Source organism: Pleurodeles waltl, chromosome 4_2 (assembly GCF_031143425.1).
Source record: "Pleurodeles waltl isolate 20211129_DDA chromosome 4_2, aPleWal1.hap1.20221129, whole genome shotgun sequence".
Taxonomy (NCBI): Eukaryota; Metazoa; Chordata; class Amphibia; order Caudata; family Salamandridae; genus Pleurodeles; species Pleurodeles waltl.
Window position 1 is genome coordinate 931,985,216 of NC_090443.1, and position 26,115 is coordinate 932,011,330.

Consider the following 26,115-nt stretch of genomic DNA (forward strand, 5'->3'; position numbering starts at 1 on the left):
TTGCCATAGCTCCATCTTCCTGGCTATGGATGTGTGCTGCACCTGTGAGCCAAATAGCTGTGGCTCTACCCGTAGAATTTCCTCCACCATGACCCTGAGCTCCTCCTCGGAAAACCTGGGGTGTCTTTGGCGTGACATAAGGTGGTGTGGGTGATGTGTGGGGTGGTGTAAGTGTTGATGTGTGTGGTGATGTGTAGTGGTGTGTAGTATATTGTGCGTGTAATGTTGTATGGATGATGGTGTTGTGTGCCTCTGTGTGGTGGGGTTCTCAGTTGCTGTGCTCTCTGTCTATCTGGCCTTCGTCTCTAATTTTTTGTCGTACCGTCAATTGAATACCGCGGTTGTAAGACCGCCTCGTGGATTCGTGTGTCGTGATAGCATGGGCGTGTTTCTGTTGCCGTGACGGTGGAGGTTTTGTTATCGCCAGTTTATCACTGACCTTTGGTGTGGCGGTCTTGTGTGGGTGTCTGAATTTCGGCGGATTCCGAGATGTGGGTCATAATAGCTGTGGCGAAATTCCGCGGCCGCAGCAGTGTTTTGGCGGTCTTCTGCACGGCGGTAAGCGCCTTTTACCGCCAATGTTGTAATGACCCCCATAGACTTTTAGCCATAGCGACAAGGTGTCACTTAGAACCCCATCCAAAAGCCTCAGCCATATACCTACCTGTCCACCACCATCCTGAATATGGATACTTTCAGCTGAGACACTAGAAAATATACCCTGGTTGAGTTTCTTGGGTCAGGTGATCTTACACATATCCGGAGTATGTACATCATCAAAAGATAGGCTCCATCTTAAGTGTGGGTTCTTAGGCTTTTGCTCCTAAAACAAGCTTCTCCTAGATGATCTGTTGGACCCAGACCCATAAAGTCAGGTTTGGAGCCTTTTTTCTTGATGGGACTGCACACTTATGTTGAAAAAACGTTTAGTTAGGAAGGAAGGGTGTGTGCTGGACTGAAACTCTCCCTGCCTCTTGTTGTATTTATTATTATTCAACAATCAATACATATTATATTTCGGACCACCATTGTTCTTTTAATGCATTACTTTTTCCCTTTTCTGTATCCAAATGAAGATGGGAATGACTTGTAACCAGAACTACAATGATGCTTTACTCCCAGGTTTCTAAATGTAAAAGCCATTTTTACTGAACATGATTAACACTTTGGACCAATGAAGAGGCCTATGGCACTCCATAGTTTAACTCTTTTGACTTTGACCTGTAAGGGGAGAGAGTTATCAATTACCTTTTATTATAGAGAAAAGATTTTATCCAGCTAAGACCCAACCCATTGACCCCCACACTCGCTAGCCGTAGGATGGAATGTGACAGGGCCTGATTTAGAACTCGGCGGGCAAATTACTCTGTCACCTTTGTGAGAGAGTAACCCATCCTCTGAGTTCTAAATCAGTCCCACAGTGTTGAATGCTGCAGATAAATCCAGCGGCACCAAAGCAGCAGAATGACCTTGATCTAAGCTAAGCCTAATAAATGTAGTCACTTTCAAGAGAGCCATATCTAGTGAATAACTAGCATTCACAGCTTCTTTGAAACTGCAGGAAGGAAAGCTATTGAACGGTAGTGGGATAGCAAATCAGGAATAGCCAAAGGTTTTTGAAGAGTGGAGCTGCATAGGTATGCTTCCAGACGTTAGGGACCATCACAGTCTCCAAGGAGTGAGTGAAAATAAATTCAACTTCTGGTTGATGATCTGCAAATCTTTCTTGTATACTCGCGGGGAACCACAGTCAGCCGGGGAGCCTGACCTACACTTGAGCTGAATCTGCCAGGGAACTAATGTTGAATTGGTATAGGAACAGCTCTTTAGAAGAAGCATTCAACGCCCAAATACGCAAAGAGTTGATAATGTCTGGAGGAACTGAGAAATCCAGGTAGTTTTCAGTGGCAGGGGTGTAGCTTGCAGTGGGGGAGCACCCGGGCAGTCAGGAATAATGAAAGCAAATAAAACCACTTATCTGCCACATGCCCCCTTAGTGTTCCTCTGCACCTCAGTGCTTCTTTGCTTGCTCCCTTCCCTAATCAATCCAGACACTTCTCTCATGCTGTTACCCAGCATGAGAAAAGCGCCAGGATTGGTCTGACTGGGCTGAAATGCTGCTCAGTTGGGGACTGGGAGCCTGTGGTGGTTCTCCACCTGGCTATGCAACACAGCCTGGGTGGAGAGTTCTAAGTGCGCATGTCGGTTTGTCCGGCCTAAGGCAGTTGTCCAAACCAACCTGTGCACTTAGAGTGCACTGACTACTTCTCCCCTGCTGATGCAGAGGATGGCACTGCCCCACCCTAGACTGGTGGACTTGATAGTGAAAAATAAAATGCTAATAAAATAGTTTTATTATCATTTTATTTATCTGCTTTCTTTGGCCTTTCCGCAGTGGGGAAATGCTCCTCTGCCATAACGGAGGGGCCACCCTTGGTAGTTTTTCTCTAAGTTATCATAAAAGAACTCACGCCATGGAGGCTGGTGCAAGTAAGGGCAACAGCCTCTTCAACTGCTGTTTGGTAGTAAAATACAACATTTTCAAGGTTCATTGGGCCCTCAGGTCCTGGGCATCAGTGTCACTGCAGCTGCTACATCAGTGGTAGCTCCGCCCCTGCACAAAGATCAGCAGAGGGTGCAATGGCAGCGTTGCAGGCTTAGGATTGAAGTAGATTTTTACAGGAGTAAAATTGTACTTTGGGCCACTGGTGCCTCAATAGTTTTGTGCTTGTAATAATCTGCCTGTATCTTGCCAATTAATTTGTGTTACTTTTTTAACACTGCCTTGTAAATGGTTTAATCGTAGGTAGATCACTTGTTCTCCAATTTCTCTCCAATGCTTCACACTTAGGGGCTCATTTACAAGCCCCTTGAGCTGCTGTAGTGTAATTGTTTTTATGCTGCATTGGAGCAGAACAATCTACCACCCCATGCCATATTTACAAACTAGCACAAAGGGACCATTCCGCCAGTTTGTAAATCCTTGTGCCACATTATACCTGCGCCAGGTATAATGTATGCAAAAGGGATGTATGTAGGAGGCCCACAGGAATGACACATTCGAGCATCATTTTTAATGCCTGCTCAGGGCAGACGTTAAAGTAACACTGTGCTGTTTTCAATGGGGCCCCCTTGGCATTGCTCGACTAGCGTCAAAATATTTTACGCTAGTCCAGCAAAGCGCCACAACTGCATCAAAAATTCTGGCACAGCTGTGCTAACGAGCACCATTGTGCACTGTATTGTAAATACAGCGCTACCATGGTGTAGTTAGGGGGGCGCAGGATGGCGCAAGCAAAGTGGTGCATCGTGATTGATGTGCCAATTTGTTGTAAATGAGGCCCTTAGTTCATTCTTGTGACAAGGACTGTGAGAACTACTGGGCCAATGTAGAATGGCGAACTGCAGCTTTTACCTTAAGTGGGGCTAGATTATTAGGAGTTGAGGCAAGCCAATTATTGACACAGTTGACTTTTTTTATTAGCCTTTTCACAACAGAGAAGATGCAGTTAAAAAGTTAGTAAGGGATTGTCCTCATATCTAGGCTCATGCACTGGAAATTTGAAGTCAGAATGTTGTTGGAGAAGGATAATGAGATCCTTAAAATAAGATATGAGAAAGTGCTCAGAACAAGTAATCGAGCGACGCTCGCCAACACAATTGGTAGCCTGTTTGAAAATCACATATAGTGTTTGTCTCACTTTAAGTGGAAACAAAGAGCGAACTCAATGTGTTTCTCTCACACAATCCCCCCACAAACATTTTTTTTTTTAAATGGCTAAATTGTGAGAGTTAGTAAAATCAGTTGCGCTACTAACATAATTAGCAGCAAAAATATTCAAGCTTCTCCAATTTATATCAACAGTGCTCCCTGCTTTAAATAGGGCATGGACAGAGTGAAGAAGAAAGCAAGAAGAACTAGAGTGCACCTCCCTTTAAAATGCTTGCTTCAAAATGGCGGCCCTTATGAAACCTTCTAAAACTACATGTACATACCAAAGAGGGGAGAGAGGAAACATTTCCTTATCCGTCCTCCCAAACACTCAGACCACTACCGTAGAAAGGGACAAGGAAAAACCAGCAGACTCTCACAGGCCAAATCAGAGCTCTACCTTAATAAGAAATAGAGCTGGGTTGTTAAAAATTGCCCCACCTGCTTATCATGGCATGCTTCATAATCGGGCTTTGCTCCAACATCCCCGTGATAGCAATCATCAGGGATGGAGCATTAGGGGAGGGAGGTTGAGACAATACAAGACAAGCATACAGAGATCTACTGTACAGAACATAAAAAACTGTTAAAACTATCTCATGGGTATCCAGACAAGTTTTTTTTCATGGATCCCCTGGATAGGATTAAAACTTGTAAACTGGTGGTGATATTGAGAAATTACTGCCCATTCACCCCTAATTGTCTGCTATTGTGTCGACATGTTTCAGCCAATCAACAGTGCCCTTTAGGGTCTGGCGGCTTTCATCAGGACATTGGATCTCATCATCATTACCCTGTACCTATTGTTATGGAATCTCAGAAAACAGGGTGGCTTTGGCTCAATAGTCCCTTACCAGTACACACAATTAGAATGACCTAAAATAGGAAACAAAAACAAACATATAAAAATGCACACATGGAACAAACCCAGAGTTTTCACATGTGTGTAACTCATGTACCCAAATCTCCCTCACCTTTAGAGATGAGCAAACAAGATCTGGCCAGTCCCACATTGGGACCCCCCATAAAACTACATATCATCTCCATCATAGTGCACAGCCATCACCAGATGCATATCACCCCAAGCAGTGTAGTGCTGGAACTCCTCATAGAAGCGTTCACTTACTGAGTTTCATTTCCCCTGTCGCTTAAACTGGAGTGCCTCCCTGTATTCACACACTGGTGCAAAGATTAATGACAACATTTTATCACTATACAAAAGCATGTAAACATTAAGTAGTCAATGTTGTATGCCCCTCATTATCAGGATTGATTTTATAGCTACTAAAAATGGGTATCACTATACAAAAGTGTGTACACATTAAGTAGTCAATGTTGTATCCCCCTTGTTATCAAGAGTCATTTTATCGCTATAGAAAAGCAATTAGAATTATTGGGCACAAATATAGAGGCCTTTTAGCTTTTTGCAGCCAGTGAATTCCAGCTAAGTGAAATGTAATGGAAGCACAAGAAGGCTAGTTCAAAATGAGCTGGGCAGCATAGTTTCGACCTGTTTGGAGTCAATAAATGCAAAAGGCAGCAAGACATAACTATAACGAGTTGCCATAATCAAGGAGGACCACGATTGGACAAGTGTCTTCTGGTAGTAAAGAAGAGAGCCAGAATTGGAACTGTTTTCAGTAATGTGTGAAGATAATATAAATAGTATGAACCACCTTTATTGATTTTCTGAGCAAAAAGTAAACACTAGTCAAACCTTAAAACAAGATTTCCTGCTGAATCCACAGGAATGGGAGCAGGACCAAGCACCCCCGGCCAACATATTAAGAATCACAGAGAAAACAGGGATCCCTGTGTAAACCATTGTAGACCATTGAATGGTCCAATGGTGTAGACCATTGAATTTAACCAGGCATTCAGGGCCACCAGGACCAAGACCATGAAAAGAAACTATGATCTGATATTCATCTACATTAGACAAAAACGACAGTCCAAGGGAGTGAATCAGTGAAGCAAGAAAGGTGCAAGTTAAATTAGGAGAACTTAAGGAAAAAACCTTAGGCACACCATAAGCAGGAGATCTGAGGTCTGGCTGGAAAGGAGGAAGATGAACAACTCAAGATCTATCAGAAAGAAACTAAGAAATCCAGGCTAGAACAGCACCCTGAGTTTTCAGATGAGCACACAAGACAGTGTTGAAGACATACCGAAGTACCAACACTGCTTTGCGGCCATACCCAAGAATCATTCATTAATTGTCTGCCACTATTAAAAGAGCAACTTCAGTTCCATGCAAGGCAAGGAAACCCAGATTGGGACAGGTCCAGAAAGGACTTTGGAACAAATAAGTTGGCAGTCAGTGGAAGGAGAGACAAATATCTGTAATCAGATAGGATCCGTTCACAGTTTCAACAAGTTTTATTTCTTTTGTAGTCATCCTGAAAAACCGTTTGGAACAGGGACAATGGCCTCTTGAGCAGTGTGTAAGACATATGCCAGACATGGGTAAGGCAGTGACCCATATCTAAATTTAAAACCCAAGGCCATTTTGACAAAAGAAAGAAAGGCAAACTTAGACAGGAATATAGTCGCTAGTATTTCCCTATCAAAATCGACAAAAACCAAGGTAATTTTCATTAAATGGGTGTTGAATCTAAACAATTGTGTATGAAAACATTTGAGTTGTAGACCTGCAATGATGGGGTGATGGATACAGTGGTAGAGCTACGCTCTAGAAGGGTTACAAGCTCATATCTTACTTCTTTTAGGAAGGCAAACAAATATCCTAGAGGTTTTAAAGAGCTTCTCGTATTTTTAACAGCAGAAAGGAAAGAGGCTGACCCCAATACCCTGGGCAGCACATATACAAGTAGATGATGTGTAGTGACTGTGATCAAACATTTTGGTTTCTCAATAATGTGAAACTGGCATATTTTATGGCATGAGGGGATATATGCTAAGGCAGCATTTGTCCAAATTTGCAAGCCAACACCAGAAGTAAAATAAGGGGCTCGCATTTGATCAATCATTACTGTCACCAGGATAACATCTACAATCCTTGCATTTTCAATGCATGTGGCTCAGCACATAGATATACTTACTGAAACTGTAGTCCGCACAGTGCATATTTGCCGCCATTCAATGAGAATGTAACTCAATCCTTTGTGGAGCATATCTAAGATTATATACTGAAAATCATAGATCAATGTATTAACTTCCACAACTATTTAATTAACCTCTGGGCATCCAACTCTTCCAAAGCCTTCCAACCGTTTAGAGTTTGAACTATTAACTTATGTATAACCACTGCAGACAGCTGGCTAACTGTGACCTGATCAACTCTTGAACCATCTGTGTTCCACTAAGCTGCATGCTAACTACCTTGGGAAAAAGGGGGTTCTTAACTGACAATTGGAGAATTTGGGTTACTGGTTGAGGGGGTGAAACCCTACTCAAGAAGGAACCACAATCCTAAATAAGAGTGACGCACAAGCAAAACTCCAAATTAACCTGTGCTCAACTCTCTGATAGCTTGGCACAGAACAGTCAGGCTTAATTTAAAGGATATGGGCCCAATTCACAAAGGTAAACTTGGACCAAAAGTCTAAGTTTAGACCAAAAGTCTAACTTTACTCGTAGTAAAGTTAGAATTTTTGTCTAAGTTTAGACCACAAGTCTAGGTTTAGACTAAGACCAATATTTATACTTCAATTGCGCCAGATTTGTGTATTTTTTTTTTATGTAAATTCGACGCAAACCTAACTCAATATTTATATTTTGACGCTAGACAGGACTACCATCAAAATATAGGAGCTTGCACCATTTTTTGTATGCATGCACCTACCTTGCGTCAATGAGATGCAAGGTAGGCGTTCCCATCTAAAAAATTATGCTATCCCCATAGCCCCCTATTCATCCCCCGTGCTAAAATGATGCACGGGTGGAAGGAGGGGCTAAATAATGGTGCAAAGCTTACTTTGCACCATTATTTAACACCTGGGTCAGACCAGGCATTAGGGGACCTGTAGACCCATTTCCATGGTTGGAACCATGGAATGGGTCCACAGGTGCCCTCCCTAAGCCCCAGGAACAAGTTTAGCACCGGCTTGCGATATTCCTTTAATATTGGCTCAGCTGGCACTGTGGAATGGCACAAGCTGGCACTATACTATTTGCCACAAAACTGCGTTTGCACAGTTTTGCAGCAAAAAGTATAAATCTGGGCCTAAAAGTCTAAACTTAGACCAAAACTTTACTACAAGTAAAGTTAGACTTTAGGTCTAAACTTAGACTTTTGGTCTAAGTTTACCTTTGTAAATCGGGCCTAATGTGTAAAGTATTTATGCAGCACTTAAAACAGTAATGAAGTGAAAACACAACAAAAGAAAAATCCCACACCAATTTATATAAATAGAGCAAATTTTAATAAATAAAACAAGACTAAAATGACAAAAATCCAGTCGGTAGAACCAGAGATATGCAAAGGTTTCAGTGAAAAGAGTGTCAAAAATCGCAAAGCGACAACTGTGGAAATCAGGTCATGCTGGACCGGGACAATGTCACAAGTTCAGGCTGACTGTGATGAAGGGTAGGCCTGCTACAGGGACCCAGTTTGATCCACTGAACAAGAGCACCTTAAATCATGCCTGTGAAGCATTGCAAAATCCTGCAATAGGAGTGCGTTGACTACTGAAGAGGGCTTGCAATATGAAGTCTGGCTTTGAGGACGCATCGCACAGTCAAGGCTAGGCGTAGGTTTCGAAGAGCTATGACTCTGCCATCAACAAGAGATTTGCGATGCAAGGGCTTGCATCAGTGAAGCTTCGCACAGTGGCGGTTCTGTTGTAGGCTGCAAGGCTGATGCGGAGTCCTTGCACCGGGACAACCCTTACAGAAGAGACTATGGGCCTGATTACAACTTTGGAGGAGGTGTTAATCCGTCCCAAAAGTGACGGTAAAGTGACGGATATACCACCAGCCGTATTACAAGTTCCATAGGATATAATGGACTCATAATACGGCTGGTGGTATATCCGTCACTTTACCGTCACTTTTGGGACGGATTAACACCTCCTCCAAAGTTGTAATCAGGCCCTATGTGTTGGTTCTACTCAGGATTGTGCCGCACAGCAGAGGTGATGCGCAAGTTCTGCTGGGACTACAGATGGATTGGTATACCACCTTTAGGCATATTTCCAAGGGTACAGAGCTGGGGTGCCACCACTTGGCAAGGAAGGACACACAGATGGTAGAGTCCAGGTGCTGGATTCAAGGTTATTTGAGCCTTCTGTCCTTGAGGTTCTTCTTAGGAGGTGAGCCAACTCGCCCTGAGGCCCAGGGTTCAACAGATGTAGTTCCAGTCCTTCTCAACCAGGTAACAGAGCAGCAGGTCAGCACAGCAGGGCAACAGTCCTTCAGAGCAGCAGTCCAGCAGAGTGTTAGTCCTTTCAGCAGACAGCAGTCCTTCTTCCTGGCAGAGTATCCACAGGTATAGAAGTGTCCTAAAAAGTTGGTGTTTGGGGTCCAATATTTATACCCAGACCTTCATTTGAAGTAGGAGAAACTTATAGAGGTTTCACTTTTCAGGTACCCAGGCACCCTGCTTTCCTTGCCCTGGCTCCAGACTTACTACACAGGTATGCAGCGCCTGTAGAGCAGAGACAGGACACAGGCTACCCAAGTGTAAGTAGGGCTGTGCCCAGCTCTGCCCTCCCATCCTGCCAGTGGTGACCCATCCAGATACACCTAAGCTCTCTATTGTGTGTGACTGTCTAGGAAGCATACACAAAGCCTAACAGTCAGCTACACCCAGTTATGTGACCGAGAGACAGGTTGCAGGCACTAAATGGTTAAGGCAGGAAAATGCCAACTTTCTAAAAGTGACATTTTCAGAATTGTATTTTAAAATCCGACATTAAAATGAGAAAAGATTTTTCATTACAAATCCAAAGGCACGAAACATGAACTGGTTACCTGCTCCTGTTTAGAAATTACCATGTATTAATTGTAATAAGATAACCCCAATGTTACCCTACGGGAGATGCAGGCCTTGGTGTAGTGAAAAACGAATGTAAGATTTTGTCACCTAAGGACATGTAAAACTTAAAAGTACATGCCCTACTTTTTAAATGCACTGCACCCTGTCCTCTGGGCTCTTCAGGGCTTTAGGGGTGACAAATATGTATTAAAAAGGATGGTTTGGACTTGGCAAAAGGTTTATTTGCCTGGCTGACACGGCAGTTTAAAAACTTTACACACAAGCTGCAACAGCAGACCTCGTAAAGGTTTAAAATGCTTCTTAAGTGGGTAGCACAATTAGTGCTTCAGGCCCACTAGTAGCATTTAGCTTGCAGACCATGGGCATTGACATTATACTTGTGACTTACCAGTAAATAAATATGCTAATTGGGGTAAAGCCAATTCTGCCATATTTTAAGGCGAGAGCACAAGCACTTCAACACTAGTTAGCAGTGGTAATGTTTGCTGAGCCCTAAAGCCAGCAAATTCAAAGTCAGCAAAACAGGAAGGTTGAAAGCAAAAGGTTAAGGTGAAAAGCACCCCAAGGAAGCCAGATATAGCAACAATACTTTCTTTCCCCATTGTTTTTTAGCATGCATTTATATCTAAATAAATCAAGGTAGTGTAATGAATCATCTACCTTGCAGCTTTTATCCAAAATATGGCTTGTTTAATTCCTCTTTTCAGTTGAATTTATTTTCTATTTTGACATATGATTTCTGCAGACAGAGGTGGCCAGATGGATGTAGATAAATTTGACAATTGAAGTGTTATTTTAAAACCTTGTTTCCTTTAACATTTCCTTGACTGGAGTCAAAGATTGACAAGTGTTCATTGGATTTTAAAATATCAACACGTGTTAGTTACAACACTTGAAATGGTGGTGCATTTTGAAGCTCTATAAAAACAAGTTATTAATATTATTGCATTTTGAATCTCTCTTTGTGAGAACCATCTTTCATCAACACTATTAGCATTAATTAGATATTCTCCACCAATAAGAAGTTTTGAAGCACAAAAAACTACAAGTTTGTCTCAAGGCAGCAATATTACTATGCAATTCTTGCTATATTTGCTGCATCTAACTAGAAGTAGCATAAGCTTGAAAAGCTTCAGGAGTCGATAATTATAACATGAGGAGAGACACAACCGGTTGTGAATAATTTTCATGGGGATTTACTTAAATGAATACTCCAGTAGTCAAATAACAAGTCACATCAGAAAAAGTAAGAACTGGACATTACACACACCAATTATTTGCACTTTACCAACAGAAATGTGATTGATTTAATAGTAAATTATTTGTACGGTGGGTATATATTTCTACCAGGTAATACCCCCTCCATGAGTGTAGTATAACTTCATGCTTTAAGGTTTGATTGCTTTTCAGAAACGCACAAAACTGTAGGGTATTAGACAATTTCTATCAGAAGTGTAAGAACAGATAATGTTGTAATTGTGATATTTAGGTACCAGAAATAACACGTGTCACAGTGCTTCATTTACAAAAATGAATCGATTTTGTTTTTTATAGGTAACACCTTTGATGTGTATGTACATATTTTTGTGATTCACAAAGCTGACAGGCTTACTGCTGGTGTGAACGTTTCTAGTTACCCTAATCACCGTGAGCACTAACACTACAACTGTGGATTAACTGCAGAGAAGACGACACCACGGTTGTAGGGATATCATAAATTCGCAATTGCAAAGTTATTGTTTTCGCTATTTTCTCACCATGATCAATTTTTTTTCTCATCTTAATAGATCCTTTTTTACACCTTTGAAACAAAATGGCATGTTTAATGCAATATCCCACACTTAATGCACCACATAAGCCTACCTAGCAGTAGAAGTAAGCTTACAAAAGAGTGTGGAGAAAAGCATTTGTACTGTTTGTGGATGCCCACAAAATTAAATCTTTGGGTGTGCATCGCATTGCTAATACTACTGACCGTGGCAGCTCTATGGTTGATGTCAGTGGCATGCTTACGACTGCAGAAAATCCAGGTACCTGGTTGATTTTGAGCAGCAATGTGTTATTAACACCCACAAAATTCCTCCAATGCAACTTTTTTCACTTCGAGGTCTGAATTTCGGCCCAGATTCACTAAAAAGTAAAACAGCGCAACACAGCAACTAAAATTGCGGCTTTGTGTTGTGTGAAGGGGAGAGAGAGAGAACAGTGCCATATCTAGTAGGATGTGCTGCTGTTTTCCTCTCTCCCTGAGCTGGTGCACTTTTGCTTGCCATGTACCAAGGCAAACACCCTTGCACCATAGTTCTGTGAGGAATAGGTTTTGAACTGGAAGGGCATCCTTCCAATACAAAAACTATTCCTTAACACGTTTCCTGCTGTATATGTGTTCTGTATAATACAGCATTCATGCCAAGTAGGCAAAATGAGGACAAATTGAAACATTTCCCCTGGTTGCATAGTGTTCTGTCTACAATTGTTTTAGATAGGGATTGCATCGAACCACATGGGTGGTTGCCTTTGCACCATCCATGGAATGCCCTCCTGATACATTGTAATGCAAAATACCTCTTTGATTTGAGTTGTACAGTAGTTCCAGACATAACACTTTGCATTAGGTTTGCATTACAAAGGTAATGCAAACCTGGTGCAAAGCATTCACAAATCTGGGCCTCAGTTTGCATAATGTGTTGAGAATCAGCCCAGCACGTCTTTTAAATAAAGTCCCAACAGTTAATTGTTTCGCAGCCTGTAGATTGCTGCAGTATTGCAATGTAACAGTCACATATAGTTCAAAGTAATGACCTGTCAGAAGAATCACTTTAATACCCCATTACTTACTAGATTACAGATATATACATAGCAACTTAAAAATGTTGTGTGCATTTCAGGTTGACTGGATGAGGAAGACCATCACGTGTATGAGTACTTCACAGTGCAGAAAATGGAGGCCCCAGACAGCAAAATAACCATTAACGTTGGAGGTGTCAGGTTTAAAACACACTCCAGCACACTTAAGACTTTCCCAGGGACCAAGCTTGCCAACCTCACTGAATCTCATGCCTCCAGCATCTACAACTTTGATCCCAATCTGAAAGAGTTCTTTTTTGACAGAAATCCCAGTGTTTTTGGTTACGTGTTGGAATATTACCGAACAGGTCGACTTCACTTCCCAAGTGAAATATGCAAGTCTGTATTTATCCAGGAGCTGGAGTTTTGGGAGATTAATGAATCACAACTGGCACATTGCTGTTGGCTAAATCTGAACAAGAAGGACTGTGATGTGGAACATTTCAACGTCTGGGATGATAAAGATCAAACCGATGGGGAAGGGCTTCTCACCACAAATTCAACAGGAAGGACAGACTTCAGCTGCAGAGCAAGATGTCAACCAAAGATCTGGGCACTCTTCAAAATACCGCCTTCTTCTGCATCTGCTGTGGTGATGTTCCTCTTGTTTTATATGGACACTTGCATGCAAGCTCTATTCCACTGTTTTATACATTTATTTGAGGTTGGAGAACTCAAGTGTCTCTCATTGCATGTGAATTTTACACTTCATAGGTCAGACTGAGCTCTCACTCACAACAACCTGAATGCCATACTAGTTTAATAATGTTAGTCCTCCAAGTTTGGTTCTGTTATAATTTCTGCTGTGTACAGAGCAGATCCCAAGAGCTGAATAGTCTGCAGGAAGCACTTCCAGCACATAGTAAATCCAATTAAAGCTCTTGGGAGAAAATGCCCTGGACCTATCAGAGCTTGGACGCATCACTCGAGTATGACATAGTTTTCATATGTAATGTAGACAGTGGTATACTTTATCCTTTGTAAAATTTGGTATTCTATTCATTATATGTGTTTTACTTTTTCAATAGTTTATGAATGGCACTCACTATCTCCCCAGTCATGTCAAATGTTGTGTGAGGTGATGTCTGCAAATATAGTAATTAGTTTTGAAAACTTTAGAGCTCAGCTCAAGTACAACTACAGCATAGAATTAATCTAATGTGAGACAAAGTGAAGTCAGTGACAAATCTTACAAAATGTGTGTGGTTGGAGTTCAAAGCTCTGAATATTATTGTTAGTATTTCACTGCTGCTAATATTTCATAATGAGACTTTGTGCCATATTGTGATGCCTCTGCTTGCTCAGTGCAGAGGAAAGGGACTCTTTTATGCATCTCCAGTTGTACAGGCAATTCATTTAACCCAATATTTCTTTGAGTTAGTTCATTCACTTTTGACAACACAGCTAACAAACAGAAAGAGACAAACGTAGCTCTCTGTACTGTCTGAAAGTGAAACTCTACCTCAAATGAATTGACATTACACACTGCAGTTGCAAAAAGGGCACAAGTTCTGCACTGTGTCCTTCATGATATGGCCCTACATGATTCCCCACTGTACCTTCCTGTTTACCTCAAGGAGCTGTCAGAATACAAATGCAATGCAGAGTTACCTTTAAGCCTCTACAAGACACATGTCTCAACAAGGAATGGAAAAACCAATAGGTATCCCCATTATAATGAAAGTGCCAGGATATTTTGGCTTTGTCAATGTTTGTCTTTAAGGTATTGTTTAAAAAAATTAAAAGATAAGCATTTCAAAATATTATCGGAAGTGCAAACACGTCTTATGGTATCTCAGGCCGTACAGTGAATTCCACAGTGGGCAAAAATTCCACCAAGCTGCTTCCAGATATAAAGGACTTGAATTCTAGTTTGTATTGAAGCGCTCGTAGTTTCGCACAACTATCTCATATGTGGTCTAATTGCTCATGTGTGCTGAGGGAGGTGTTGGTAAGATGGGTGCAGCATTCAGAACCTACAATAGCACAAACACCTACTTTTGCTGCTAAAATGATATCCAGTGTCATCTATTCTGAAATCAGCATCTTGGCAAGAGTACTTAGCTGATCTAACATTAATCTTAAAGGCAATGCAGTCGATTAGCAAACTCTTCCATGCTTTCTGCATTTCATCTTGCTACTTCTAAAGCAACAGTTATACAATATGTTGGGACTAAGGCAGAAACAAGTCTGTTTCTAGTTGGAACAGCCCTTCTACCCAGCTTTTGCTGTAAGGGTAGTCACTAAAGTGACTCATTGCAGAAATGACATATCTGGGATAACAGGTCCCAGTCCTGTCTAGAGGCAACCATGGATAGGCTTGGGATTCACAAATAAAATATTCAATAGCTTCTTTGCTGTTGACGTTTATGAAAGAACAGTTTAGTGAGAAGACAGAGTTTGTAAGGGTGTGCTTTGAAAGGATGACATGCTCTCTACTACAAGGTCACAGACACTCTTTTCAACAAAAACACTGGAGCCATTTCCCTTTCTGTAGTCACAGATAATTCAAGATGAGTCACATCTGGCCTACTCCACTCAAAGGATTGTTAAACTTTTCAGGGCCCTCATATGAAGTGGGGTATACGCTGATGCACCTGGAATTTGATGCCCATGGTAAAAGAGATCAAGGCAAGTCTTATAATGATTCCCATCTAGAACAAATACACACAATTACCAAAACATATGAGTAGGTAGCACACCTTTGCATCTGGATAAAATGCATATGAAGGTGCACAAAGAGGCCCCTTGAAGGAGTGTAAGTAGCATGGGGCCCCATGTTCGAGGGTAAGTGGCGCAGGGTGCTCTTTGTAACTTTTTTGGCATGAAGGTTTAGACAGATGACAAAAATTATGAACTAACTAAAAGAAGAGAAGGGCACATACTAATGGGTTGCTGCATCACATATCATTCTGTTTCTCCCACCCTGGGATGCTCTAAGGTACAAGCAAGCTGGCAATGTTGCAGTGACCACATATCCAGTGCTGTATCTCTTTTCCCATTTCTCCTTGTTCCTGTAATTGGGACAAATCTTTTAGTGAAGACACAGGAACTTAATCCGTTCTTACAATATAGATAGCAACATCAGGTGTTCTAGACAATGCTGCATTTCTAGTGGCTGAATTGGCTTTGGTGTTAGACCTTGAGACATGATTACCTGATGCTGCTGCTCAGCAAGCTTTACCAAATCCACCTTCTTGCATAATTGAAGTGCATATAAGATTTTAAACATACTGGCCATTCTTAATGGGGGACTGGCAAATGTTAAGCACCCCCTCTGCATCCAGAGGAGCCAAGAGACAAGAAAGACTCCATACACATACTCTGAGTCTGCCTACAAGTCAAGCAACTTTCCAGATTGATATAGAGTATATACGTCATAACCAGCAACTAGGAAACCGTCATTATTTCTGAGATGTAATATACATCATTTCACAGTTAGCAATAGGCACATGTATTAAATCAATTAAGGGTTTGGTAATATGAAACTAGGATACAGTTGTGGGCTTACCTCTTCCCAAGGGTGGACATTTCAGGGCTGAGCACTGGATAAGGGTGATAGGAGAAGCAGACAACAATACAATCTTATACCAAAGTACCATGGAAAGGACTTTGTTCCGTCATTGTTAGTAAGCCCCCCCAGTTCTCTAAATATATGGTCTTATACTGTATTGATAAGGTATCGTATGGGCCGAAGTCCATTTCGGTAGGGCTGTTTGTGTACTGTTCATGCACCCAGAGTTAGCAAGGAAAAGGGTCTGCCAGCTTTGTACCCGCAGGTCATTGCTTGGAAGGAGGTAGGGAGGGAACTTGTGGATGTGACAAGTGGAGGTATTGTGCATGCACAAGAAAAGGTCCAAACCCACCTGGTGTGTTTTTTCCTTCTTCAGTCAACACCCAGTGGAGCTCATGAAGGTGCTTTGGTGTCTGGATCACAGCACCTCTTTCTCACACACGTTGGGGCATATTTAAGAGCCCATAGCGCCTCCTTGCACCACATTAATGTCATTTTTTTAACCTTAATGTAGCCCAACGAGGCCCAAATCCCTGTGCCATATATACAAAGTGGCACAATTCATGCATTGCACCACTTTGTAACCCTTTTGCCTACATTATGCCTGCACCAGGCATAATGAATGCAAGGGGGGCCGAAAAAATGGTGCAAAGAAATATAAGAGATTTAGCGTCAACATTTTTGATGCCAATCCTGCAAAGCTCCAGACTAGCGTAAAAAATGCTGATGCTAGTCCCCTCACTACCACTGTGATACCCCTTATTTTAGATATGCGCACACATGGTGGCGTTAGGGGGGCACTAAGGAGCAAAAGAAAAGTTTTTCTTAATTTTGCCCTGTTGTTTCTTCAAGGGTATCTGCTTCAGGTCATCGTGCTTCAGCCTGTCTTCCCTGTTTGCGGACTATTTGTTGAGCTGACATTTTCTAAACCATGGATCCACACTCAAACACATTCACTAGTTCACTGAACTAACCCCAATCCCACTTAACCAAGTAACTTATTTTCCTCAACACTTTTCTAGACGCAATAACCTAATACACATTTACATATACTGACATATTTGTATGTGTTTATCAATCTAGTGGCATGCTAATTACATTTGGGAACCACCTTTCTCAATGTAATATTGCATATTCATTTATTAGTTTATTTAAGGCACTCACATGGTTTAAAACACGTAGGGGCATAGTTACAAGGAACTGGCGCATTGGGTCCCATGCACCAGTTTCCTAGCGTCACCCTGCACTCCTCTAACAACACCATGGTAGTGCTGTATTTACAATACAGCACACCACGGCGCATGTTCGCACAATAGCGTCAAAGTTTTTGATGCTATTGTGAGTCTTTGCTGGACTAGCGCCAAACATTTTGATGCTAGTCCAGCAAAGCTCAGGAGCCCCATAGGAAATAGCCTAGCGTCACTGGGCAGGAACAAATTACGCTAGAATGGCGCAGGTGAAATCTTGTAAATTTCACTGCATCATTCTTTTGGGCCTCCCTGCTGGGGAACGCCCCCCTTGCAAGCATTATACCTGGCGCAGGTATAATGTGGCACAATGTGGCACAATGGTTTACAAAGTGGTGCACCACTTTGTAAATATGGCGCAGGGTGAGGGCCTCTTTAGTGCTGCTGTAGCATTAAAAAAAATGACGCTACAGCAGCGCTAAGCGACACTAGGGGCTTGTAACTATGCCCCTCAAACTCTTGCAAGCAATGATAGAGTCTGCATTCTGTATATTAAGAAAGGCATTTCCCCCATAACCACGTGGTAATGTAGGCATAATATATTATACAGTAAGCACTTTCCCTTTACAATAAACCACATAGAGTTCATCCTAAAACAATAAGGACGATTATTATTGTATTGTTTTACATATTTCTCAAATGTATTCAGCTCATTATAGATCACCCTTTTTGTAGCCACTGATAACAAAAAATCATCCGTCGCACAGCATTGTGATCACTTAGGGCCATATTTATACTTTCCGATGCACAACTGCGTCAACGCAGTTGTGCGTCAAGAATTTTACCGCCGGCGAATGCCATTCCAACGAGCCATGAGGGCGCCTTATTTATGGAATGACGTTAGCCGGTGCTGCGGATTGGTACGCCTAAAAAAAAAAGACTCACACCAGGCATGCGCCGGCGTATGGGAAAATGGGGGTTGTGCGTCAAAAAATGGTGCAAGTCAGGTCTGAGGCAAAAATCAGGCCTCACACCGGATTTGCGCCATTTTGTTTTACGCACAATCCCCATTGACATGACTCCTGTCATAGCAAAGACAGGAGTCATGCCCCCTTGCCCAATGGCCATGCCCAGGGGACTTATGACTTATGTCCCCTGGGCATGGTCATTGGGCATAGTGGCATGTAGGGGGGCCCAAATCAGGCCCCCCTATGCCACAAAAAAAATACTTACCCGAACTTACCTTTACTTCCCTGGGATGGGTCCCTCCATCCTTGGGTGTCCTCCTAGGGTGGGCAAGGGTGGCAGGGGTGTCCCTGGGGGCAGGGGAGGGCACCTCTGGGCTCCTTCCGAGCCCACAGGTCCCTTAACGCCTGCACTGACCCAGGCGTTAAAAAACGGCACCCATTAGGCTGTGCGCCGTTTTATAAGGCCCACCCCCTCCTGTGCGTCAAAATGAGGCCAGAGTATAAATAAGGCGCACAGGCCTTAAAGTCATTTTTTGAAAGCATATAATTAACGCAAGGCAGGTTCCCCCTTCCAAAAAATGATGCACATGGTGGGATTTTGACGTCCGCGGGGTCGGGCGTCAAAGTATAAATATGGGACAGGGTTTGCGCCGAATGTGTGTCAAAATTTTTGACGCACATTCGGCGCAAGCAGAGTATAACTATGCCCCTTAATTTCAAGAATGGTGAAAAACACAATAATCCTAGGTTATTCCGTATGCTATATCCTATTAAATATATCTACATGCTTGACACATTTCCTCCGGTGTCTTTTACCTGTACCAAGAGGTAGTAATAAAACCTGAAAACTATCCTTTATCATGGACTTGTTTAGGGAAAAGTCTTTTAAATTGCGCGTTGTACTGCAATGCTCTCCATAAAGCTCCAAATTTCTATAAACCACATGTAAACACTTTCAAACGATTTCCCATTCAATAAAAAAACAACCATTTAGGATAAGAGGTAGCACGCATTGAACTGTTTCAAATGAAAGGGGCCATACGCGATATCTGAAAACCCATACAGGGTACATGTAGCTGATTATGTTACTGACCTTTCTGTCTGTCGGAAAAGTTCAATCACACAAGCTATCCGAATCTCTCTTTAAAATATCAATGAGGGAAGCTGGTACATTTATCAAGAGAAATCAGGTTCCTTGCCATAACTGGACTCCTTCTCCATCATATTAAAGATTGTTGGAACGGTTTAACCACAGGTGTGCCTTCTTTAGAGATCACTGACCCTGAAGAGAGAAATATGGACAAATAAAATACCCTGAAACTTTTTCTTTTCGTTTGAAACATTGTGGCTTTCACCAGGCTCTTCGTCGGATTTGTTGCCTTTTTAAAAATGGTGTTAGTAACTCGAATACTTCTAACATTTTCCAGTTTGTTTTTAAACATTTTGTTGATCTTTGATGGCACACGTATCCTTTCCGCTGTATACATGTCATCGAAAGGTGCTTGCCGGAAGAGAATAGTTATTTGTCTCAGAGGACAATGTTTTTTTGTCCTCTAATGTCCTGCCCTGTAATGGCAGTTTGCCAAATTCCTTGTGAGGTCAGACCAATCCAATATGGCCGAACCTTGCCCTGCACCTGATATCAGATACTTATTGTATTAAACATAGATTATATGTGATTTTCTGCTGCAACTCTTCAAGTCTGCTTCTGTGAGCGGGATGACACACTTCAGTAGCTACATAGACACCAATGTCTAGTATGAAAAAGGCTGTAACTTTAGTGGCTTAGGTGCACAAACCATATCAACCTGGCACATAGCCTTACAACTGAGACTCTCACTATACATTAATCTAACCTGCAACCTTTCTCCCACCCTATCCCTTGCAGACCACCCAAACACATCACTACATCAAGCGAATCTCTCTTCCCTAACCCCTACAATCCTAATTTTAGACAGTTACTTAATGATTTAAAACCTTCCAGATTCTGTCAGATGCCAAACCATCAACACAACATCTAGCCATCAGCAACAACCCAGCGTATTTAGAAGATACACAATTATTTGAGCACCTGAATCTTTGAAGCACCCTTGAAGCACACCCTGTCCTAATTTTGCATTAATTTATCCACCTTAAACAATGGGGAGGGAGCGCGGGGCTCGCGTAAACTGCCCTAATAGCCGCAGTCACCTTAGTACCTCCTTGCGAAAGGTAGCAACACCCTGAGACCTATCTCCTATATTACCTCTGGAACTATGGTCACTACCAGGACATGTGATATTTAAATGTACATCCCAAACTTTTTAAATACACTACACCCTGCCCTATGTCTCTTCAGAGCCTAATCTAGGGGTGACATATGTATTAAACATGGAGTTTTAGGCTTGGCAAAAGGTTTATTTTGCCAAGTCGAATTCACAGTTGAATACTGTATACAGGCTGCAGTGGCAGGCCTGTGGCATCTTTTAAAGGACTACTTAAGTGAGTGGCACATTAAGTGCTGCAGGCACACCAGTAACATTTAATTTTCCAGCCACAGGTGCATGGTATACCGTTTACCAGGGACCTAGTGCAGCAGGCTCACTAGTATTGTTAAATTTAACAGCCCTGGGTATATGGTATACCACTTACCAGGGACCTATAAGTAAATAAATATGTCAATCAGGTATAAGCCAATTTTACCATGTTTTAGGGAGTGAGCACAAGCAGCACTAGTCAGCAGTGTTAGAGTTCATAGAGTCCTATGGCCGACAAAAATGGGTTTGGAAAAGAACAGCAGTGAAGGTAAAAAGTATGGGGGTGACCCTGCAGAGAGTGCCAAGTCTAATATAGCTCTATTACAGTTTGTGTGCAGTATAAATACTTTAGACAGTGCCTCTAAGTTAAGCCTGACTGCTTTTGTGCCAGGCTACCACAGGGTTATGCATAAGCTAATTTAGTGACTTTTGTGGTTGACCCTCTAAAGGATTGTGGTTGTTGCTTGAGTATGGTTTTCACCCCCTATATCAATAACCCAATTTCTCACGTTGGTGGCAGTGGTGGCATAAAGTGCTTCTGTTTGTGCAGTTCCACTGAGTGAGTTTATCTAACATTAAAATCCCGTATAAATATTCTGAGATCTGATCTCAAACTCTTTTTAAATTCTCCTTGGTTGGCCTCTTTTGTTTTTTTCAAATTCACTTCCATTCCACCTAATTTTGTACATCTGTGACTCTTGCCTGCAAAGATGGAGTTGCAGCTCGACAACCTTTAAATCTTCAGTATGGCTAAGCTGCAAATATGTAGAGGGAGAGGGGGCAGAAGTCAGCCAAGGGCTACATGAAGTTGGAGTATGAATAGCTCTCTTGGATCACTGACAAGACATCGTGGTAAACAATATTGTTGATTAAAAATATTGTATGTAAATTATTGTTTAGCCACAATATCATGCTCCTATACTTGGTAATGTGCAGAAATATTTGGTAAAAAATATAGTTGACACTAATATCAACCAATAGTATTGATGGTTTAATGTAAATAGAGGTTAAAGTAGTAAATGTTAAATATATTAAGATATGTTTAATATAATGTAAACTAAATATATTCCACTAATATTTAGTACTATAAATATAAATATATACTTATATGTAAACATATAAAAACATATATATATGTGTATTAATATAAATGTATATAGCGTAACAGAAGTAATAACACTATATATACTGTACATATATGCATACACAATAGAACCATAAAAAATAAACAATTGAATAACATAAAATATATTCAGTTAATGTAGACAATAAGTAAAATATTAACAATTGAAACATCCAAAAAGACACATTAAAAATATACTATACATATTAAAATAAATGAAAATGTTTAATATAAAAAATAAAATAATTAATGGTATAAAATCTTTTTAACCAATATTATGAAAACTATTGCAGTCTAAGAATATTAAATGTACCATTCCCACTCTAGTTTATGCAACAGTAAGGAAAGTGTTGATCTCCGGAGGAGTTAGATTTACTATTCCTACTCCAGTCACCGCAATAATAGGGGAAGCTTTAGACTTCAGAATGGTGAAACCTCCTAATTCCACTCCAGACAACACAACAGTAGGTAAAGTGTTTAACTTCAGAGGGGTAAAATTTACTATTCCCATATTCCACTCCAGACTCTGCAACAGTAGTGAAAGAGCTGGACTTGGGAGGGGTGAAATTTACTATTCTCACTCCGATTTATACAACAGTATGGAAAGTGTTGGACTTTGGACGGGTAAAATGTACTATTCCCTCTCCAAAAAGCGCAACAGTAGGGAAAGTGTTCGAAGGGATAACATTTACTATTCTCACTCCAATCTGTCCAACAGTACGGAAAGTGTTAGACTTCGGAAGGGTGACATTTACTATTCCCATTCCAAACAACACAACAGTAGGGAAAGTGTTGAACTTCAGAGGGATACAATGTACTATTCCCTCTCTAATCTCTGCAATAGTAGGGAAAGCATTGGATTTTGGAGGTGCAAAGTTTCCTGTTCCCACTCCAAACAGCACGACCGTAGTGAAACTGTTCAACTCTGGAGGGGTAACATTTACTATTCCCACTCCAGTCTGTGTAACAGTAGGGGAAGTTTTGAATTTTGGAGAAGTAAACCTTACTGTTCCTACCCCTGTCAGGCCAACAGTATGAATGAATACTTTATTGTACAGATAATAAAAACCAACACAATTCAAACATAAGAAAAAAAACAATCAAGAATACAAGTACATTCAATAGATGAGTTCATGCTAAAAACACACCATGATTTAAACACACATGCCATAATAAAAGAGAGACATTCCTGCCTAGTAATATAAAACCATCAATGAATATAAAAATGGAGCCAAACCACCAAGGCGCAGAACCCCACATGATACATAATAAACAAAAGGGGTTGCGATACATATGCCCTAAATTGCATTAGTGCGTTAAATAACCTTTAAGTTAAATACCAATGGTGATTGAAGTCCTACATTGAATGTTAGGGCTCCACAACCTAACCAATAACAGGCAGTTGGGCAAGAGCGGGAGAGAATTCCAATAATTTTTATCCATTGCTCGCAGTGCCACTACATTTAGTTTGAGCAGTTTTGACTAACAGTAAGGAAAGTGTTGGACGGAGGGGTAAAATATACTTTTCCCACTCCAGTCTATGCAACAGGAGAGAAAATGTTGGATTCCGGAGAGGTGAAATTTACTATTCCCACTGTAAACAGTGCAACAGTAGGGAAAGTGTTCAGTGCAAAGAGGTTAATTTTCCTATACCTACTGCGGACTAAGCAAGAGTATGGAAAAATACTTCACTTCAAACACATTCATATATGAGTAATTCCATGAATGTAGAAAAAAATATTAAATCCTTAAAGAAAAAAAAAATAAGAATATATATATAACAATGTTTACATAATTACTGTCCGATAAAAAATAGGTTTCAATGAATAGATATTTGTTATTTAATTATTATTTCATTAACTTCCCATCTCATACCTCTACAAACATAGCAGCCCACACCTAAAATACAACTTATAAACATAAATATTCTATAACGTAGATATTTAAAATAAATTAAATAATTAATTTACAAATAATTCATAGTTAAATAATTACCAATTAATTAACATCCCAATTTGAACCTCTAAAAACCTAGCAGCCGGCTTCTAAAATAAAACTAAAAAAATAACCATTGCATAACTTAGATATTTAAAATAAATTAATTAACAAATATTAGTTAAATGTTAATGTTTTATTACTTAACTTCCCATCCTAGACCCTACAAACCTAGCATTGCACAGCTAAAATAAAACAAAACATATTTAAAATCCAATTGATGAGTTCTATACATACAAAGAATCAATGAAAGAAACAGTGGACAACAAATGCATGAAACTGAAACAAAATAAGGGATAATAGCTGCCATCTTGACACATATCCCCAAACTGAATATAATATACTGTAATCAAACATCAATTGCATTAATAGCTGACAGCACACTCCCAATACTAAGGGAAACCATTGAAATGTGAGTGTTTGGAGGTAAACATCAAAAACAGCGAGCACTCTTAATGATGGTTGCTTAAACCAATAATCCAATAATACACAAATGCTAATTACAGTAGGTAATAACTATTGTCTATATTTCCACTGTAAGGAAATTCCCAATTTCAGTAAAATAACAAATAAGAGTGCGTTAGTATTTCCCTCTGTGCCTTGATACAACTCAGGCAGCTATATGGTCATAGTAAACCATAATGTATTGTGGGAATCCCAGTCCAACAACCTAGACATCAAAAAAGCATTTATATCTATTTGAATCCACATGAGATGTTAAAAATGTCATACACCAACATAATAAAACACATCTAGATGTAACAATACTAATTAAATGTGCCTTATGTCTAGAATCCGAATAGATACAGTTCAATAAATAACATTTGTAACTGAAATGCTAACATGAAATTGATGATATGTAGAGTCCCTTCATGCAACCCTTCTCCAGTGGTACTCATGCAAGGATCCCCAAGTCATTATAGCAGACATAAAGAGTGAAAGACATGCATCACTTCATGTAACTGCATTTACTCTCAAGTGGGCTTCTCGAGGTTTACGATTACAGTCCTTGCACCAATATTAACATGCCTGTCACACACCACCAAATGCTGGAGGATGATGAGGGTAAAAAAAAATCTTGAAGTAGCTGCCCCATGCAGATTCCTGCCCAAAAAGGCCTAATAAATGTAGTAGTAGTTCTAAGTGGGGGTAATTTTCTCAACAACAAAGGAGAAATGGAGTGCTCAGCTCGCTATTCAACAGTAAGTGCAGGGAAAACCTTGTGAAATAATTAAACTTAATGGATTAAAACTCAGTTCAACATATCAATATACTTCTGATCCAATATTCATGTTTCCACATACACATATGTCTATTTACAAATTTAAAAATCATCCTACATGCACCCACATCTCCTCACTAGACTTCAAACTTGTGGGTATCAAGATGTCAAAATCCAAAATATATTTGGACTCCAGCACTCTTAGTTTGTGTCCTCTGTCACCACCCCTGGGATGTGGGGTGTAGCACCAATCACTACAAATCTCAACAGGCTTTCATTCTGATAATGCAATTTCACAAACTGCCTGCTACAGGGAACTGCTGATCATTGTGATGGATTGCTCGCTTCTGCTCCAATATCTGTTTTCTGGCACGGTGGATAGTACTGCCTATATACATCTTATCACATGGGCACAAAAGACAATATACGGAGTACGTCGTATTATAGTTGTAATTGCCTTTAATGTGATATGTCCACCTCATACCAGGAATGTCTATACTCCGACAGTTCAAGCTGCTTTTACAAACTTTACATTGTAAGCAACAACAACACAAAATTAATTGGTAGCTTGACAATGTTTATCCCGAGCATTTTGAGTAACATGATTATACCTCAACATGTCTCTAAGAGACATACTCCTCTGAAAAATAATCTGAGGAGTCTCATATATATATATATATTTGTTTTTGAGGATGTGCCAATTCCTGGTGAATGTCTTCCTAATCCAATATGCCTGTCCAGAGAAAGTAGTAATAAATCTCACCTGGTCATGTGTTTCCAAGGTGATCTTATTTTCCGGATGGACTAAGCCAGTTCTAGACACTTTATCAACTTTCACACAGGCTTCCCTACTGATTTCTTGAATATACCCCATTTCCCTGAATCTGGTGCACATAACAGATTCATCATACTCAAATGCTTCTGGGCTGCTACAATTTTGTTTGGCACGCAACACCTCACCATAGGGTGTGCTATTAAGCAAACTAGATGGGCACTTACCACTAAAATTAATAAAAAGTTATAAATCATATCAAAATTCAAGCTTTATTCTAAAAACAATCAATGACATGTA

At 40.6% G+C, this 26,115-nt stretch overlaps 1 protein-coding gene across 1 annotated transcript in view; it reads left to right on the forward strand.

Moving 5' to 3' along the window:
- LOC138293491 (voltage-gated potassium channel KCNC3-like) overlaps positions 1 to 26,115 on the forward strand; it is a 108,923-nt gene that overhangs the window by 48,849 nt on the left and 33,959 nt on the right. The window contains exon 2 of the mRNA XM_069232730.1: positions 12,560 to 13,110. Within this exon, the coding sequence (XP_069088831.1) occupies positions 12,613 to 13,110 (498 nt within the window). The 5' untranslated portion in view covers positions 12,560 to 12,612. The remainder of the gene's footprint in view (positions 1 to 12,559; positions 13,111 to 26,115) is intronic.